The sequence below is a fragment of the Haemaphysalis longicornis genome, unplaced genomic scaffold (assembly GCF_048455015.1).
Source record: "Haemaphysalis longicornis isolate Haplotype H1 unplaced genomic scaffold, Haemaphysalis longicornis Haplotype H1 scaffold_12, whole genome shotgun sequence".
Taxonomy (NCBI): Eukaryota; Metazoa; Arthropoda; class Arachnida; order Ixodida; family Ixodidae; genus Haemaphysalis; species Haemaphysalis longicornis.
Window position 1 is genome coordinate 36842284 of NW_027526225.1, and position 19383 is coordinate 36861666.

Consider the following 19383-nt stretch of genomic DNA (forward strand, 5'->3'; position numbering starts at 1 on the left):
CTATTTTACAGGTGTTATTGGTATTTAATTGTTTTTAGTGGTAGCTGCAGTGCTGCTTGCTATGGCAATGCAATTTTCCAATTCAATGCAATGCAAATTCTCCAAGGTTAGCATAGCACAAACACTGCCCATTAAAAGAACGTAGTCGCAAGCAATGTAGGAGTTCAGGAAGGGTCGACACAGAAGCAAATAATGCACATATGTTCAAACTTTGCTTGGAGTTAGGTACACGTATCAAACCCTAAAATTGCGGTCAGCTTGGAGGGTTGTTTGATAACCAACAACATGAAACAGCAAGCTGCAGTCTTCCCACAGCTCCGTAAACATTAGCGGTCAGGAGTGTACAGCCGATTTTTAAAACAGCCATTTTTTTTTCAAACTCTTCAACAACTGCTGAAGGCTCCCTCACTACCCTCACATTCAACGTTGCCACCATTAATCCAGACTGCAATCATCTCGGTATCACTCGGAACCTCTGCTTCCAAATGGGCCTCATTCGATACCCCTTTTGTCAAAGCAGTGTCGTCTCAGAACAACTCTCAGAACGTTCTTGAACGAAATTCCCTACTCTTCTGTATAACTTTGGACTGGAACAATGTTTTGCATTGCCGCTTGCTTTAGCAGCAGACATTTTGGAAAGCACCTGGAGGACACTGCAGAGTCTGCCAGACAGAGTTTCAGGCCTTTCAAGAGGGCTAGCCATGCCCATTTTTGCTGAGAATCTCCTTGAAGCTGAGCGCCAACCTTCCGTGATAAATCATAGACTTTCTTACATGCTGCCAGAAGCAACGTCTCCATCGCAGACATAACTCGGGTCCTCCCAAAAAACTCTGACCTTGGACCACTTTTCCTCAATGCTGCCATCCCAAATACACTAACATCACTTCGGTCCAACCAATTTGAGCACCACATTTCTTCATTTTCCTTCCAAGCAACAAGAACGAAACTTTTTTTAATCCAATCACCTAAACAACTCCCTACAAATTTCCCTAGGAAGCTCCGCCATTCAAGTTAGTAACGACATTTAAGCTATTGTCAATACCCAACTGCTACCATCACCCACCAGTAGCACTGTGCGCGATTCTGATTTGTCATTATTCACACCAATCGCACTAATGATGATGTCATTCAGTGCCACATTATGGTCTCGTGAAATGAAACTGCTGTCTGGTACTGTAACAGCGACGCCTTGGTATCATATGCCTCGCTCACAAGTTCGAGCTTCACTGCCGCTTCATTGTCATATTTACTAGGAGTAACAAAGTGCCTTATCGTTATTTAATTGTAGGAGGCTATGTTCTACTTTCTAGGTTGCACTAAGCAGAAAATGCCACGCATCGTGATGTTCGGTCCTCTCAAAATACATCCAGGCCTCAGCATTTTACAAATGTGCGGGCTGGACAGTTTAGAGACAGAGAGAATGCATTTAATGGTAAAAGCGAGGTTAGCCGAGCCATAGTGCTCAGCATGCTACGCCATATGAATGAATGAAAACATGAGGGTCTGTGAACTAAAATAAATAAATAAATAAAAAACGAGGTGTTGCGCACGAGTGTTCAACCGCATTTACTTACACTACACAACTCACTGGTACCTAACCCTTATATAGTTGCCATACCGCAGCTTGTAAGCGTTCAAGTGCGTGCAAGCTCTTGCCGAGACTGCCTCACTTCGAAAGCGCTGTGCCTGTGATCAGCAGAAAGCCCCATTAGTGGCAGCAGGATACTTCATCACACCAGCTGCTTTCGTCAGCTCGTATCTTATTTGGCGCTTCTCACTTTATAGTTGCCCGTTTCGTGATCCAGTAAGTGCGGTGTGAGCACATCTACTTGCACCCATCTCGACCCGCCCCCAGTGCACCACCCGAATTACTCCATCCTGTGTGTAGTTCAAACGCGGTGCGCTCTTCCTGGCATAACCTGCACGATATCCTGGAACATCCCTGCCACTGACGTTGCCGTAGTAAACGCGCCATGCCACTAAGCTTCATAACACCCTCGGCAGCATTGCCCCCCTTCCCCATCCCGCCTTTTTTTGTTTTTTCATCCCTGCTCTGGGTTTTTCCAGCACATCCAAGCCATCCAGGATTGAGATGAGGTATCACTATATTACACCAGCATCTGAAACAAGTCGGGCACGTTGTCTGCAAAGATCGCAGACGACTACGCACAGAACGACACAAGTCAATGCACTGTTACACCCGATCGTGAAGGCCAACACTCAAGTTCATTTATTACCACTTATCTAACAAGTCGCTCCGCCACGCCAACCTATCCCAGCTTGCTCTGTGCGGACGTAGCCAGCAGAACGCGACGGCGCGAGACGGCGATGTCCACCGGGACAGTTTGGCTCCGGTGGCGGCTTCTCAGTGGGTCCTGTACCATTCCTTCTTCTCAGCCTCCTCCTTCTCGACCTCGGCGATGTAGGGGTCCAGGTAGGGCACGTCGTCCTCGTACTTCGTCCACTGGCTCTCGGGCAGGATGGAGTGCGCGATATTGCACTGGACTGCCCGGAGAATGCGGTAGTTGCGTTCGTCCTGGATCTTCTTGGGCAGCCGCCTAACCGCCTCCAGAGTGACCGGCTCGTCGCGGTACAGGTCGCACTTCAGGAGGCCGTACTGGTAGTACTTGCTCGTCTTGAACATGAACTTCGACCATGAGTTGACGGCGGTCACCGTCTTGTACGCGCTGGACGACATCGTGACGCAGAGGTGGTCTTTCCCGAGCCGCTTTGGTGCCCCAAAGTTCTCCTGCAGTGGCGGCAGAAAACGAGAGACAGGTGAAAAGACCGCACGACGGACGAAGACGAACGACTCACCTTCGCGATGTCCTTTTGCAATGGCGGCCCCCTAACGCGCATGCGCAGCAGGGTTAGTGGAGCTCGCGCAGTTTACGGCTAAACTTAGCGACTTCAAGTTCCTTTGTAAACAAATTGTAACAACAACTTTTTAACAAATACTTTAAAATATTTTATTAGTTTTGTTTGTTTTTATAAACATTTTTGAAAAAATTGAGACAAAGTGCCACAAAGTGCGGACGAGCTTCAAACTTTCTGCATAAAGCGGCGCGGCGGTCGCTTTTTGCGACTCCACCAATCAGGTTGGTCTTTCATCTTTGCGTTGCCTATGGTTGCTTTCGTCCTGCGCCAATCAGGAGCAGCGCAGCCGCGGGCAAGCGACCAAGCGGACCGCTGGCGCGCAAATTTGCTAGCAGCGCGCCGCCATTGTGCCGCGCTTTATATCCCCTGTTATCTGCTTTGCTGTTGTGTCAGACGTGTCGGACGGTGTTGCGCGCGCGATAGTGATATCGCGTGCAGTGCCTTGCATCTTTCGGACTTGGAGGCAGTTTGGGAGAGCCAATCTTCTCCGCTCGACGCCGACCAACATCGCTATGGACACTTGAGACAGCGGCCCGGAACCATGTACCGGCGGGCTCTTTCCGAAAGGTGAGTCGGTGTGTTCCGCGATCGCAACACCTGGCCCTCTTCCTCTCGCCATTGCATTCGTCGACCATGGGAGCTGTGCTGTCAACTGAGTGGCAGCGAAGGGCCTCGCTAAACGTGCATGTCGACTTTTGGTTGACACGCTGTTTCGTTAACGGTGATCCGGACTTCTGTTCGTTCGAGATGTTTGCGTACAATCTCTCCGGCACTCTCCTAAATCCGGACTCTCCCCCCCCTTGGTGCTCGCGCGAGCTCGTACACCAGCTGTCATTCGCGGCGCGCGCTGCCAGGCTGCGTGTATGATGAAAGTAAAAAAAAGGAAAGTGTTTTTACTTACCGTTTGGTCCCGCGTGGCCCTTCGAAGCTTTTCATGTTCGCGTTCTAGACGCTTTTCATCGACACTAGTTTTGCGGTGGACGTTTGCATCGATGTCAGCAATCTCGCCAAAAGTACCTCTGCTCCACGATCGGAGTACACTTGCTTATAGTCTCTTTCCAGGTACGGATTTTTGGCGGGTTACGTACGAATTGGGAAAAACGGAACATGAGGGTGTAGGTTGTAAGTTGTAAGCGTCGGAATGCGGGCGGAAGCCACATCGTCGATTGTGTTACGTGAAGTTTTCTGCGTTTTTTTTTTCGTAATTACTGCTGGCAGACTTGAGAACTGACTGACTTTCTGTTACCGACTTTTGTTAAACTTTCGCATTGAGGGTAAACGTAGTCTTGCATGGCAGCACGCGAACTCGTGGAGTCCTAGCGTGAAGTTGTGTTTTTTGCAATGTGTAGTTACTCGTTTTTGTTCCAGCAAAGACATGTACATTTGTTGTTCTATTCTGTATATTCACCTCCGATTTGAACCAGAAAGTAGTGCACATGCGAGAGTTGTGACTTCCGTAGTAACCGAAGCGTGTGGATTTTTCTCTCATTCATATCGGTTACTCTTGAATTGAAACGAGCTCGTCTTGGCAACAGTTCGGAGTATTCAAAGAATGGTAACCTGATTTTATCTAGCACCTCTCCATCTGTAACGATTCGTCCTCACTTAAAGACCACGTGTACGGACTCGAATGCCGTGGTCGTCTCTCGTTACATCTGCGCCCCGGCGGATGTCGCAATCGCCGGACGAAAAAAAGAAGAAAAAAAAAATCGCACTACCGGTTTTGTGAAGATGAGAACGCCGTTCTCTGCTGGGAGCTTGCAGTCGTGACTTTTTTTGGTAATGCTGTTCTTTCTTCAAGGCTGAATTTGTGCACGCAAATAGTCGCTGAACGAAAGTGTTGTCATGGCCTACAACTTAACGCAAACGCCGCTTCCCTTGATGTTTTCGCGCTGTTAGCCCGTATGAAGTGTTTGACGTCTCCGAATTCTTACCCCGGATTGACCTTGGAGTCTTTTTTTTTTTTTTTTTTTTTGTATGGAAGGGCGAGTGACTGTGTGCGTAGAGGGGTTAAACTTGCAATTGAGGATCTAATATTCCCGTTTAGATGTCAAGCCTTCGTAAATAAATACGATGCAATCACGTTTTCTGCGGTTTCAATGTAGTGTCGCGAATAACATTGTGTAAACCGACTTCATGCCCAATTTAATCTAGGTGGGAGAATGAAATAACTAATTTAGGCTGGGATCGTTTAATATCCGAGCCGACTCTCACCACGCATTTATCAACAAACCGATCACGTGGTTTGCAGACATGATCACTTCTGAAAAGTGAAAGTACACAATTACGTTTTTGTTTGAAATATTCACATAGTTCAAGAACATTGTCAGGCAAGGTGAACAAACATCTGTTAAGCATCCACATCGAAGCATTGAGTTTTGAAAAGTTGCTGTAGTAGAGTTGACGTCGCAAGGCCGTTTTATTACGTTTCACTTTCAAGAGCCAAAGTAGTTGCGTTGACTCGCCCTTAGTTGTGCTAAGAGTTTTCATTTGTTGTATCCCGGCGGCCAGAATGCTTTGCGTAGGGGAACGAGCAATACAAATAACAACGGTGACAATGGCGGCAATAATTGGAGGCAGTGTGAAGTACAATTTTTTTTTTCAATTGCAACAATAAAGTTTCTTCTGATCTGATCAATACAAGGTTAACTGTTAACTGCAATGTAAAAAATACAAATAACCAGAGTAAGCCGTAATTAGAGGCACTTAAATTACAAAACATTCTCTGGTATGCATACAGTGTTGGCCAAGTGTCATGCCAGTCTGCAGTTTGTCTAGCTGCATATCCCGTCGAGCTTCGGTGTAAGCGATAACTCGATATAACAGAGTTCGACTGTGACACTGCTATTGGACTGAAGTTCTAAATTTGGGTAAAAAAAGCGCTTGCTGGAGGCTTTGTGCTTCTTTTCCCGATTCATTTCACTGCGGAATCCGGAATGATGGTGCTGAGGACGCGATGCAAGAGAGGGTAGTTGCTGGCCGAACTCGCGGTTCGGTGGTGGCCGGGTGCGCTCGCCGACCGAAGAGGCGAGGTGCGACAACTACACCAGTTGATTTCGCGGAGCTGTGAATTGCTCTGTTCGAGAGATCGACCCCAAAAGACGCGATGACGCCGACTGTAGAAACTTATTTCTTTGCTGCATTTGTTAAAGGAACCATGCTGAAAAAAATGCAACTTTATTCAGTTTTAAAGAATTAGCCTTCGGTAACCCACACAGCTTTATTCCAGCCATGAAAGACGGTTTTTTAACTGAAGGAACGTTAGAAACATTGAGAAACTTCAATTGCGCGCCACAGTGACGGAGTATGGGGCTGCACTAAAAATCACGGTTATCAATGTGCCGGTAGCACAAGGGTCTGTGACGCCGTGAGACCTCGCCAGAAAGTGGCTGGGGAGTACCCTATTTTCGCGCGTATAACCCGCACCCCCACTTTCCGTCGACGAATAAAAAAGATTGATCATCGCGTATTGCCCGAATATTTTATACATAAGAGGATGGACCAAAGCTTCTACTCAAGCAACACTACACATTTGTTTATGCACAAGAACTTACCTAGCTGACTACGTAACTAGATGACTTGCCGCGTACATTTTTTCAGGTTGGTATATTGTTGAGCTGTGTGTGCAAATTAAGCACTGTCAGTGGGACAACAGTGGCTTAGTCGCTATTACTGCTGTAGGGGCATCACGGCCCAACGCGCATTGCGGTGAAGCTGCACCAAAGGAAGTATACCTCGCATATAATCCGCACCTCTACTTCACCCCTGAAGTTATCGCATTTTTGGTGCTGGTTATACGCGCGAAAATACGCTATCCCCGCTGTTCGATATGTTTTCGATAATACCTCGATGGTTTGCTAGAAGTTTGCGATACAGTTGGTGTCATTGTTATCAAGGCAAGGCAGAATTTTCTATGAAGCAAACTTGTATTTTGTTGTCATGGCCCCCCTTTAAACGAAGCGTGCGTTCGTGAGGATGAACAAACCCGAGCAAGTCTCTCTCCACGCCGATGGCTTCAACCAGAGCCACTAAGCTAGTGGCTCTAGCTTCGACCGAGCGCAGAGCAACACCAATTTTCTCTTGGCTGTCCGCGCAATGTCTGAATGCGACAAAGAAGCCGAAACTCCCTTTGTCTTCTGCCGCCGAGAGGTACACAGTCCATGGGTGCTCGGGTCTCAAGAGCCCGAGGCAGTGGGTAGTGTTTGCGCGTCCCGATAAAAGTAGAAGAGTCGGGAGGGTACGTACGTAGAAGGGATCAGGCGGCATTCTTTGTCTGCTTCCTATATAGGGGCGGCCACTCTTTGTGCAAGATTGCGAAGAGGGTGAGTGGGTCGAACGTCCGGCATTACCTGCAGCTTCTTCCTCCTTATTTTTTTCTCAGAAAATCGGTGTTTGTTATACAGCTCCTATTCGGTTTAAGTCGAATCGGGGACGCATGGGAATAGATTTATTAGTGGGAAAACACCTCGTAACTTTTTTTTCGGACACTGCCCCTACTTAAAAGCTTTGCGCCTACGCGCGCAAGAGAGAGAGATTGATTGATCGATTGTATGTGTGGTTTAATGCACCGACGCAACGCTGGCGATGAGGCGCTCCGTAGTGGAGGGCTGCGGATTAATTTTGACTACCTGGGGATCTTTAACGTGCGCCGAAATCTCGTACAGGGGCATTTTTGCTGTTCGCCTCCATGAGAAAAGCGGCAGTCGCGGGAAAGAGAGAGAGACTGCGCAATAAGTGGCTTCATTCCCTGCCAATCCTTGAGTGAGTTTTTAGGCGAGCCTGGGAAATATTGTGTGCCCGTTTGACTTTTGGGAACTAAGCAACTTGAAAGGGAACTTATCTCGGCCCACTGAGCCATTGAAGCAATGACTGGAAGCGGTTGTTTGATTTACGGAACAAACTCGGGTAGAATACATAATAGCTGAAGTTGTGGAGTCGGGCCGGGCGATTACGAGTCAACAGATCCAATGAGCCAATACATCCAACGTTGGATATGTTGGCTGGTTGGATGTAATGGCACGATTGATGTATTGACATGCTTTTAGGTAGCCGTTCGTTGGATGTAGCAGGGGTGAGACAGCTGCGCATATTGCGCAGTTTTGATACGAATTTGTTTTCCTGCGCCAGGCTGCTTTAAAAGCTTGAAAATTGCAAAAATTGCGGCAAACTGCTCCGAAACAGTCTGAGAGCTTAACCCTCCCGTCAGTTGCAGTGGGAAAAAATGCTTACTGACTGCATAATTTTCCAGCACCCCCAAGGTAATGCGGTTTGTAAAGGTTTGATTGATCATTGAATACAAAACCCGCATAAAATTGCCCCCGAGGTAGTTTTTTCGAAAGTCACAATGTCGGGTTGGTCATGTTATATTCTGGGCGTTTTTAAAGTTTTACCGTCAAAAACCATTGCAAAGCCCTGTAGAAACAATACTTATGTGTACTGAGGCGACAAACTACTTGCGCAAGTTGATGAAACAACGGCAATTTTCGGAGCGCCGTACCTCCGGAACGACATGATGGGGCGCCGCCATCTTGGTGCGGTGAAGATTAGAAAAACATGGCCGCCGGGCGAAGCAGTTGCTCGTGGTTCAGGCAGAGTGCTCTTCGACGATTTCCTCCGTGGTTTTGGTTATGGGGGTGGCTGGCTTTGCATTTAGTCGTTTGGTCTGTTGCGGGAAGTTGCGCGACTCGAAAGGCGGGAGTTCATCAGAAACGCGGTGCCGGCAAATTCGCCGTGTTTCGGCCTTGAGTGTGAGGCGCGGTGCGTGCTTGAAAGGAAATTTCGGACTCATTGCGGTGTTATAAAACGCTTAGTTATTGCTGCCTTTGACAGCGAGCTTGCGAGTGGCGGGAATGGGCCGATCGATACTGCAGAACTGGCGGTGGAGGCTACATCGCCGCAAAATGTTCAAGCAGTGTCCTATAGCGCGACGGGCTATTATTGCACACTAGTAGTAATGGTTCATCTATTTCAAGTGAAATTTAATGCCAAAAGGCATTAAACAGGCTGCACATACAAGCTGAACATACCAGTTTTACTGAAATTATGATCGTAGTGAACGTTTACCTTTGGGATTGAAGTGGGAGGGCTAGTAGGGTGCGACGACTGTTACCTCGTTTTGCGCAACTTTTGCCGTGGCTCTGCACTTGTGCGTAAAGTCGAGTGTGGGGTTACAAAAATAATTATTTCGGCATTCACGTGATATTAAAAATGCCTTACGATTGCTTAGTTTTGCATTTTTTTTTCATTGTTATGCAACATATTTTCAACGGAACTCTAAGCTATCTATGCATTGAGCCAAAAAATTTAAAAATGGTTTGTAAAAAGGTAGTGAAGTTCGTACGTCGCGATACTCTGGTAGAAAAAAACTTTATTGAAAGGCTGTTTCAGTGTTATGTATGTCAAAACGGAATAAAAAGTGCACTTGTCCAATCCGAGTTGCCAAAAATATGATTTTTAGGTTCCTAAGGTGACATAATAAATGTCGTTCTTCTGCTCCAAAATCGAGATTTCGCGGCTCCGAAAACTGCTCCCAATTCTGATTCAGCTGTCTCACCCCTGATGTAGTTGCTCGCTGGATGTGGTGGCACGTTGGATGCATTTGTTCACGCTTCTGGAGAGGAAAGGTGTAATGTTGGCAGCGTCGATAGACCCTGTCGGGACGATGACCCCCTTCCATTCTCGTGGCTTTGTTGTGTCCCCCTCCGTCAGCGGGATCGAGTGTGTGGCCTCCGCCGACGCCAGCGAGTCGCAACCCTTTGTATGGGCCTAGCCGGTGGCTTTTTACACGGCGTTGGGGACGGCTTTCCTGTCCTCCACTTGACCTTCGGGGACGGACAGAAGGAGATCGAAGGGCCAAACCCTAATTGGCATGTGCGCTGCGGTATGGTGGCTAGCCACCGTAGCTGCGGGGTTGGGGAGGGAGGGCTTTGCTTACGACCGCTCGCGCATCCTTCAACGAGTTGGTCCGGAGCTGTGACCAAGAGCGGTGGCATCGAGTCTTGCTCCCGCGGCGGTTTCTGGGCGTCTGAGGATTTGTGAGGATCAGACTCTTTTATCTGCACCCTCGCGTCTCCCATCCCGTTGGCACCCACGCCATCTTTTTCGCTATAATATAATGCCTTGGCACCCCGAATGGGTTACCTTGGCTAGCCGAAGCTGCGGCGAGTAATTAGAGACTCAAAGAACAGTGGTGGCCCGATCCAAGGGCGAGAATTTTAGTCGAGCTCCCGCGCAAGCAGGCGCCATCAAGGAGGTTACAACCTCCTTGGGCGCCATGCGCGCTCGTTCCCCGCTTCCCATGCGTCGAGAGGAATTCGGGGAAGACAGGTGGCTGACCCCCACGGCGAACATCCGTCGGGATTTCGCAGGCCCTTCGGGCCGAAATCTCGGTCCAGAATAAAAAAATTACACGTTTTAAGGAGCTTTCGCTGCATGAACATGTAAGATTGTTTTTATTTTGTTTTCATTTTGATTTGTTTTTGGACAGGATCTATGATCAATTTTTTTTAAAGACGGCATCTGTGCTCTTGTGATTATTTAACGCCCACTCATGAATCCGCATACTTTTCAAGCGATTTCTCCTGTAAATATTTTTTGATGATAGTTCCTGGATCCTCTTTCATTTGCTTGCTTTTCTCGTAAGTGTTGTTTGAATAGATTATTTTATTACTTGAAGACTTCTTTTCAATTTTTTTTTTCTGAGTAGCAAAGTTCTTTTTCACAAAAGTGCCGAATGTGAGCTTCAGAGATACCGATGAGCCGCGATCCAACGTCGCTCATATTCGGGGACGCTGCTTTGACGTGCATGGTTGCTGCGGAAAATATTTCTTACGATCCCGAGCCCAGCGCTCAAGCACAAGATGTACCCAGAAGCACACCCCGACGACAAGTGTAGGGTGTGTCGAAAGGAAGTAGCAACGCTCGAACACATAGTTTGGGATTGCATCAATTTCCCAACGGAGTCAGTATCAGGGAAGTTACCGCCGGCGATGGAAGAAGCAACGCGGCAAGGAAACCAAGACCTGCAAATCAAGGCCGTCCAGCGGGTCATCGTGGCACTGGCTCGGCAGGAGTCCGGCGGGCCGGGAACGGCTAGCAGGGCTCCGGCTGCGGTTGGGGTCAGGAAGACGACAGAGGCCACGTCTGAAGTCTGCATGCAGACTTTACTGCGGGATCAGTAAAAGTTTTTTCCGATCCAATCCAATTACGCACTAAGCGCTCTTCCGTGCTGTTAAACAAAGTAAACACCTAACTTATAAATGAGAATGAGATGGTTTAACGCCGCAGTTAGAAAAAAAATTATTAATCGGAATACTAGCGTTTCAAAACTCAATGTTTTGTTTACTGCAAAACTCAGATTCTCTCAAAAACCCGTCTGCTCCACTGCCGTTTTCACGGCGGCACTCAAACTAGGACTGATTAACTGTAGTGGGCGCAATTATTCCTCGTACCAAACAACACGTACACGTGGAAGAGAAGGCGTAGCGTATCGCACTCTGCCCGCTGCGCTAAAACACTCCATTCGCGGAGTTCAGTCTGGCTGCGTCGAATTAAGCCCAGAAATGTGGTTATGTTACGAAACAGGGCATTATGCGCTGGAAGTAATGAAACGTTGCATGATGTGGTGGCGCATTGGATGTACTGGCCGAAATTGGATGTAATGACACAGCTTTGGACGAAGTTGCTTGATGGATGTAATGGCATGTTGGATGTAGTGGCACGCTGGATGTAATGGCGCGTTGGATGTAGTGGCCAAAATTGGATGTTTCTGCTCGTTGGATGTAATGGCACAATGGATGTGCTGGCACGACATTGGATGTTTCTGCTGGTTGGATGTAATGGCACGATGGATGTGTTGGCCCCAAGCGGGGCCGCGCTGGAGCCGCTGTACGCCTTCATTTAGTGACAGTAGGCCTGACAAGTAAGCGGAGAGGTGACAATAGGACCAGGTAACAGAGCGGCTACGGAGAGACGGTACTCAAAGCAGGAGGAGACCGAGGGAGGTGTACGAGATGAGGAAATTTGGTGGGAAAGAGATAGAGAGAGACCAGGGTGTCTAGCGACCGGGAAAACCGGGAAAAGTCAGGGAATTTCGCGCCACCGGGAAAAGTCAGGAAATTGTCAGGGAATTTTTCAATCAAGTAGTATCAGTCAGGGAAAACCATTTCGGGGCCTGCCCGCAGTTTCAGAATAGGGGAAATCTGCAGTGTTGCGGGCCCCCAAGAAGTTACCGAATGCAACACGCTCGCGCGCGACGAAAGCGTGAACTGCATGAAACGTTTTCTGGTTTTTCTGCAAGCGAAAACACGCCGCGCACGCCTGAGGAGCGCTGACGCCGCCGCGAAAACCACCCGCACGGTGCGCGCCGAGCGGCAGGCGACGGCAACATGGCGGCTGCACCGGCCGCGGAGTACTGCGGTAGCTCCAACGACCGCTTCTAACCGCTCTTAGAACTGCTACTCAAGGCACAAACGCACTTTCTTGTGCAGGAAAGGAGCCACCGCAGGCACGAAATCGTCGACGCGGCCGTGAAAATACCGCGCAAGAATCACGTGCAGAAACTCGCCGTGCGGTTCACGCAGCACGCAGCTGGCTTAGGTTGCTGGTTGCACTTTCGCAGAGGGGCGATGTAGGTGGTGCCCAAATTGCACGCACAACGCGCTTTTTTTTTTTTTTTCAGCGAATTTTAAAAGTCAGCGCTTTTTGGGAGCTAATCTTGAAAGAACTTCTTTCTTATGACATCAGGAGCCAGAATTACCTAATCAAAAAGGAACATGACATGGTTTAGCGTGAACCGCGTGGGGCGTTTTCTGCTCGCAAAAATGCGCCGGGCACGTCACAGACGCTCTGACGCTGCCGCGGAACCGCCTGCACGCTGCGCGCGGTGCTGCCGGCAGCGGAAACATGGCGGCGGCTTCGACCCTGAAGTGGTGACGGGAGCTCGAGCGACCGCTTCTAAGCGTTCTCTAAAATGCCACACAAGGTATGCACGAAGTTGCTTGTGAGGTAAAGGAGTTTATAATGTGGGCGAAAACGGTACTATAAAACATCATCCGCGCCGCTAGTGAAAGCGCCCATGCAATACCTGCCGGGGTGGTAAGCCTAAACATCTGTGGCGGGGCCATCCGGCTGTCTCGAGAGCTTCGAAACTGCCGCCATGAGGCATGCGGCTATCCATTGGCGCAAGTCGGCAGGCTCCTCCCACTGCCTCGCTCGACGCGCGTCATTTTCTGAGCGAGGCAGAAGCTGCCGCGCCCGAATCGCGTGCAAAAACGCACCATGCGGTTCACGTTGCATGTCGAGCCAGGACAATAATAAAAAAAAAAAGCAAAAGGTGCTTGCTGAAGCGCAACTTGAGGCTTCTATCTCGCAAGAAGAAATAAACTCTCTGAAGCCGTAACAGAAGGTAAGCAAACTTCAAACTGAAGTTAATCAAAGTGCAATTTGAGGATGCGGGCATTTGCAACAAATGTGTTTTTCCTTATGATAAAATGTGTTTTGTATGTGCTTTTCATATGCTTCACGGACCATTTCCACAGAATGGCGCCTGTGGTATAGGTCAGGGAATTTCGTTTAAAATGGTCATGGAAAACATGGAAAAGTCATGGAAATTGAATTAGGCAATTTGCTAGACACCCTGAAGAATAAATATTTTTATTTATCGAGCAGAGGCTGATGTGTGGGCCTCGCCCCGTGGAAGGATTGCAGTGTAGGAGCAGTTGGTAGTATAGTCGAAAGGCCATCGTTCTGCAGTCGAGACAAAAATACTGATGATGAACATGCTGGATGTAAATTAAATCGGCGGTACGGGTGCAGCCGACACTCAGCTGGGGTTGCAAGGCCCCTCGATAGGTTCGCTTATGTTAAGAGCGATTAGCGACGCCTCCGAGGAAACGAAAAGAGTCGGCGGCAGTTTGCGTCCTTGGGGAACGCCAGTATCCTAAACTAAGCCGAGCCTCTTTTTCTGCATTCCTTCGCATGTCCGATCGGGTTCGGGCTAGTTGACGGGCGCCTTGCAACGTGCCACGTCGGTCGCTTGGTGGGGCGCGCGGGCATACTCTTACGTTTGACGGTGACCGCCGTGACGAACGTCGTTTACAACGCCCGTGAGAGGGACGAGTGCCTGACCCGGAATCGGGTCAGGCTCATGTCCCGGAATCGGGACCCCCTCGCAGCTTCTGTACCTTCTGTTAAGTTCGCGCATGTCACTTAATTAAGGCCGCCCAGCAACTAGGTATCGTTAGTTAGGTATAGAATGTTTACTTTTATAGTGTTTGTTTTCACGCCGGCCGAGAGCTGACTTCGGCCCGAGGGGCGTGAGGAGAAACCGCGGAGGCTTCTTTTTGTTCGCCGCGCTATTGTGCTTACCCGACTTGCGGGCCCAGAGAGGACGTATAAAAATGCGTCCGTCGCTCCGAAGTAGTTAGAAGCAATTTTAGCACTTCCTTTCCTTTCGTTCGTGCGGCGGGGGACCATTGACATCTTAGCGACCGCGATTACCGCCATGAGAATGCCCGAACCGGACGGGAGCTAAAAGTCAGTGAAGGGGTCAAGGGTAGGAAGAGGGCTCAGACGTTCTGTCTACCGCTGTTTCACAGCTCAAAGCGACTGGGCGGAATTTCCGTTCGTCACACGTCTGACCCTGGTGACTTGGCGGCTGGGATTCGTCAGTGGGTAGGCGACCAGTCTTTGTTAGGCGCTCCACGTGTTTACAAAGGAGAGGAATTTTAGGCGCGCACAGTGTGGCCAATTCTTTAAAGGGGCCCTAAATAGGCTTTGAAGGTAACCGATGGCCGTCGTTAGGTTTGCCTTTTGTTGGCTGCTTTTTACTTTTTTTATATATTTGTGTTTTGCGGAACACCTCCGGGTTTCTGTATGAGAGCGAGACACAGGTGGGTGACGTGACTATTTTGAACTCACCTAGCTTTGTTTGTCACGGTGGCCAATCAGTGGCGTAGTTTGGGCTAATCAATGAGCCATCCTCACTCTCAAGTTGGGACGTCCCTTTTGTGGTCGGGGTTTTGGTGGTAAAACCGAGTAGTTCGAGCTTTTTGGGTGGACGGGAGAAAAAGAGGGAAGAGCGGGGAGGCCCGCTCGACGCAGGCCTTGCCCAACCTTTTGTATGCGATCATGAGTTTTGAGAGTTGTAAACAGGCAGTGTAAATAAAGTGCGCATACTGTACATCTTGCTCTTGCTTGGAGTTGCTCACCGTTTGCCACGTGCCGTTGACCACGAGCCCGTCGTTTCGTGGGATCATCGCTTCGACTTCGGCGACCGATCCACTCGGAAGTGGGGAATGATCTTCGGAATGTAACTCGAATATTATCGCAAGCTTCAAACAAGTAATCTATATATTAGAAAAAACACAGGGAGCGGTGGCCAATCCCCGGCCACTTGCCGGCAACCTTTCTGTGACGTCACGCAATCTTGTAGTTAGTTAGTTGAAGCTTTTATTTGAAAGGAAGGCCATAGCCAATGAGGGGGTGGTTGGGGTTGGGATGGGAAGGGGGGTATATAGAATATGATCTTAGTTCGCACTTCGCACTTCACAGTTCACACTTAGTTCACACTCAGCTCACATTTCACACTTAATTCACATTTCAAACTTATTCACACTTCACAGTTTTTGAGTCAGTGTGACAGGTTAGGCGTCGCCCTGCTAGACGACTCGCGCCAGACCACTCTTAATTGCGAAGCTAGCAAGCTCCGAAAGAAGCTCACCGCGGTCTATGTTGTCTGATATATCAGGGAAGGTAAACGGAGTGTGACAGGATAGAAGCTGAGTTCGATGCTTTTGGAAGTATACGCATGACCAAATTAGATGGTGTAAATCAGATTTGACGCCCATATTGCAATAAGGGCAATGTTCCCGTCCTTCAGGTCTGCGGGTCCATTTCTGAATTATATGTGGAGTATACGCAGCGTCAGCACAAAACTTATTTATGAACACTTCAGCCGCTCTTGGTTGCGTGCCGACATTGAACAAGTAACCTGTGGGGGAGGCCATCCGTTGTTCCTGTTGTCGTGCCTTCTTAAGTCAGAGCAGGAGAAGAGCCGGGGGCGTGGAAGAGGACAACGAGGAGTTCGGTGGAGAGGAACGAGCGATGCTCTCCTGCGCTGCCTCGTGGGCAGCCCGATTTCCTGTGTTCGTGTCCTCATGGCCCGGCGTCCAGTCAATTCGGCTACTTAGAAGAGTAATCAACCGACAAGCGAATCGCCGTGATCTTCCAGACTATGTCCTCACTGTCGACCTCCGCAAGGCCTTTGACAGAGTCGACCAGGCGGCCATACTGAACGCTCTTGCCCAGGCGTTCCCCAGTGTGCGTGCACAAAACTGGATACGCAGCTTCCTCAAAAATCGGCCGGTTCAGCTCTGTGGCTCACTGCCCGGATGGGCACCAAATACATACTACAAGAGGGGAGTCCCACAGGGATCTGTACTGGGCCCCGTACTTTTTAACATAGTTATGGCCCAGCTCGCAAAGGCATTGGAGAAAGAAACGTCAACTCGGTTCGCAATATACGCCGACGATATTACTATTTGGACCGAAGGCAGTGACTACCACACTAAGCAGGACATGATTACAGAACTACAAGCTGCGGTGAACACACTCGAGGATGTTTTACCCAATCTAGGCCTTGAACTAGCCCCGGAGAAAACCGAGCTTCTGGTTGTGACAAACTCCAAAGCAAACGCGCACACGGAGGGTGCCATTCTGCATATCGGCGGAAGGGTCATAGAGGCAGCGAGAGGATCAGTTCGACTCCTTGGCCTTCCCCTCTGTAGCAGTGGCAGTCCCAAGGCTTGGTTGTCACAATTAAGACAAAAATGGAAACAGATGCTCGCACTAATTGTTCGTTTGTCCAATAAGTACGGCGGAGCAAATCAACGTGCATGCCTCTCCATGGCTCGAGCTGTCGCGGTTGGCACAATGACATATGGCGCTCTTATTTATGAACTTAACAGGACAAACCTTAAAACTCTCCGTGCTCTACATAGAGCTACTCTGAGAGCAATTGCCGGCCTTCCAAAACACACCCAAATCGACGCCCTCGAGCGTGCTGTCCCCATCCCTCCAATAGACACTATTATGCACGGTACGCGATGTCAGGCTGAGGCTAAACGCAGCCTCACAAGACAGGGCATTGAACTTATGGCATGGGACGCCCAGAAGCCTCCCCCGGAAGTGCCTCTGCCGACCGTGTTGGCACCTTGGACGTTCACAGACAATGCCCTAGGACACAGTTCCAGAGCGATACCACAAACCAAGTGCCATGCAAGAAAAGGCGAATTCGGCACCTACAGGACATCAAACTCAAAGGGGAAGTTGACATTTTCACAGATGCAAGCATTACATCGAGTACTGTTCGCACCGCATGGATATGCCCGGAACAAACATCTTTAAATGGCAGCTCTACACTCCACTATAATAATGCCACAAGTCTGGAAGGTGAATTGCACGCTATAAATAATGCACTTAGTCATCTATGCTACGATCTCGACACCCGGCCCCCTGGACACGTGCGTATCCTCACAGATTCGTTTGAGGCTGTACAAGAACTCCGGAAGCCTTTCTCATCCAACCCAATAGTGAACTCTATTTTGCTGCAAATGGAACTCCTCAGAGGACAGGGTGTACAAGGCAATCTTGTATGTGCGATCGGCGGCCGCCTACATAAGACACCCCCCGTTACACCCGCGCATGCGCACGACGAGTTTTTTTCTCCTCCGCGCACGCGCAGTAGCACCGGTCGTCTACCGGGTGCGGGACCGATTCCGCGGTCTACTATAACTCTCTTTTATTGTGCGATTGTAGCGGCGCCGCCAGTTTCGTTTAATCGTATCGCTTAGATGATAATGTGCGGTTAACACAGAGGACCTCCTCGATTATCAGTCCCGGATCGTACGCGGACTTCACCCGAGACGCGATCCGGCGCTCAATTTTCCCATGTATTCCTATGGGGCTTCCATTCCGAGGGAAGTCTCCTCGGACTGCCCGCGGGCCGTCCAGGATTGGTAAATCGAGGATGCCCAATGATAACTGTGTTTATAGTGCTGGCCCCTATTACGTTACTATGGCGCGGAATTTGAAAGACTTTATCATTTCTTGCGTTCTTATTTTGGCTAAAAAGCGTCTTTCGTGGTTAGAACGCAGCTGAGTGAGTTAGCGAAGGCTAGTTCTTTCAGATTAAATGTACTTATGCAAAATTTATTTACGGAGCAAAAATAAGCTTATTGTTATTCTTATTTTCGAATGAGTTTGGTTGTATTTTTTCTTCATGTCCCTTCTAACAGCGCTGGGGGCTCTGTGGGAAGTGTTCTGGACCCTTGTACATATCAGTGAGCATATGTGTAATGCATGCATGCACGGGGGAGCCCAGGCTGTATAGTTGATTGATTGATTGATTGATTGATTGTAGGGTTTAATGCGCCAACGCAACGCAGGCGATGAGGCGCGCCGTGGTGGAGGGCTCCGGATTAATTTTGACCACCTGGGGGTCTTTTTAAACGTCATCTCAAATCTCGTACACACGGGCGTTTTTGCTTTTCGCCTCCGTCAGAAAAGCGGCCGCCGCGGCCGGGAATCGAACCATCGACCTCGTGCTCAGTAGCACAAGGCTGTACAATTGAACCTCGTTATAACGAACACTGATATAGTGAATTATCGGCTATAGCGAAATAAAGGCGAACTTTGGTTGGTCACGCTTTATTTCAATGACGCTTATTCTTTTATAACGGAACTGAAACCGTGAGAGCCGCGCGCGATATCGAATGTAACGAAGAAATACTTGGTTTGCGCGAGGCTCGAAACTCGAAAGCTAGCTTTAAAAAGAAAGAAGAAGGAAAGTAGAAGATCACAGTTTGTAAAACTACGGTCGAAAAGGAGGTTTCCTGCGTAGACACTGTGGGAAAACTCTGAGCACGAGGACGCGGGTTCGATTTCCGGCCGCGGCGACCGCTTTTCTGATGCAGGCGAAAAGCAAAACCACCCGTGTCTACGAGGTTTAGATCCCCAGGAGGTCAAAATTAATCTGGAGCCCTGCACCACGGCGCGCCTCAACGCCTGCGTTGCGTCGGCGCGTTGAACCCCACAATCAATCAATCAATCAATCAATGTGGAAAACTTTACCCTGCAGTGCTGTGAGAAGCTGCAAGACGGAGATCACATCCTTCTTCATGTAAATAAGAACGCAGGCCTGTTTTGACAGACTAACTTTGTTCTGTTGTGATTTCACGTTGAAAGGCCGCAAAGAGAAGGATAAGGATTGCCTTGTTTATAGCGCGTTCGAAGCCTAGAATAACGCGTTTTAGTATCTAGGATTTTTGCGCGAACCCGATTGCCGATTACTGTTACAACGAATATCAGATGTAACGAACAAATTTACTGCCCCGATACTGCTTCGTTCTAACGAGGTTCGACTGTGTTTACTTCCCCTTCCCCCACCTGACGTAGAGTCTTCCTGTTGCAATAAAGGCTACCTCCTCCTTCCTCCGACTGTATTTA

At 49.0% G+C, this 19383-nt stretch overlaps 2 protein-coding genes across 2 annotated transcripts in view; one reads left to right on the top strand and one right to left on the bottom strand.

The window, feature by feature from the left end:
• Positions 1–2204: 2204 nt before the first annotated feature.
• LOC144162566 (cytochrome b-c1 complex subunit 7-like) lies at positions 2205–2972 on the bottom strand. The gene is made up of 2 exons (XM_077693155.1): positions 2818–2972; positions 2205–2749 (listed from the first exon to the last, which is right to left on the bottom strand). Exons 1-2 carry the CDS (start codon positions 2857–2859, stop codon positions 2366–2368), a joined length of 426 nt encoding a protein of 141 aa, XP_077549281.1. The 5' UTR covers positions 2860–2972; the 3' UTR covers positions 2205–2365.
• An 8-nt stretch (positions 2973–2980) lies between these two features.
• LOC144161559 (myb-related protein B-like) overlaps positions 2981–19383 on the top strand; it is a 118385-nt gene continuing 101982 nt past the window's right edge. Inside the window, exon 1 of the mRNA XM_077692211.1 lies at positions 2981–3444. Within this exon, the coding sequence (XP_077548337.1) occupies positions 3125–3444 (320 nt within the window). The 5' untranslated portion in view covers positions 2981–3124. The remainder of the gene's footprint in view (positions 3445–19383) is intronic.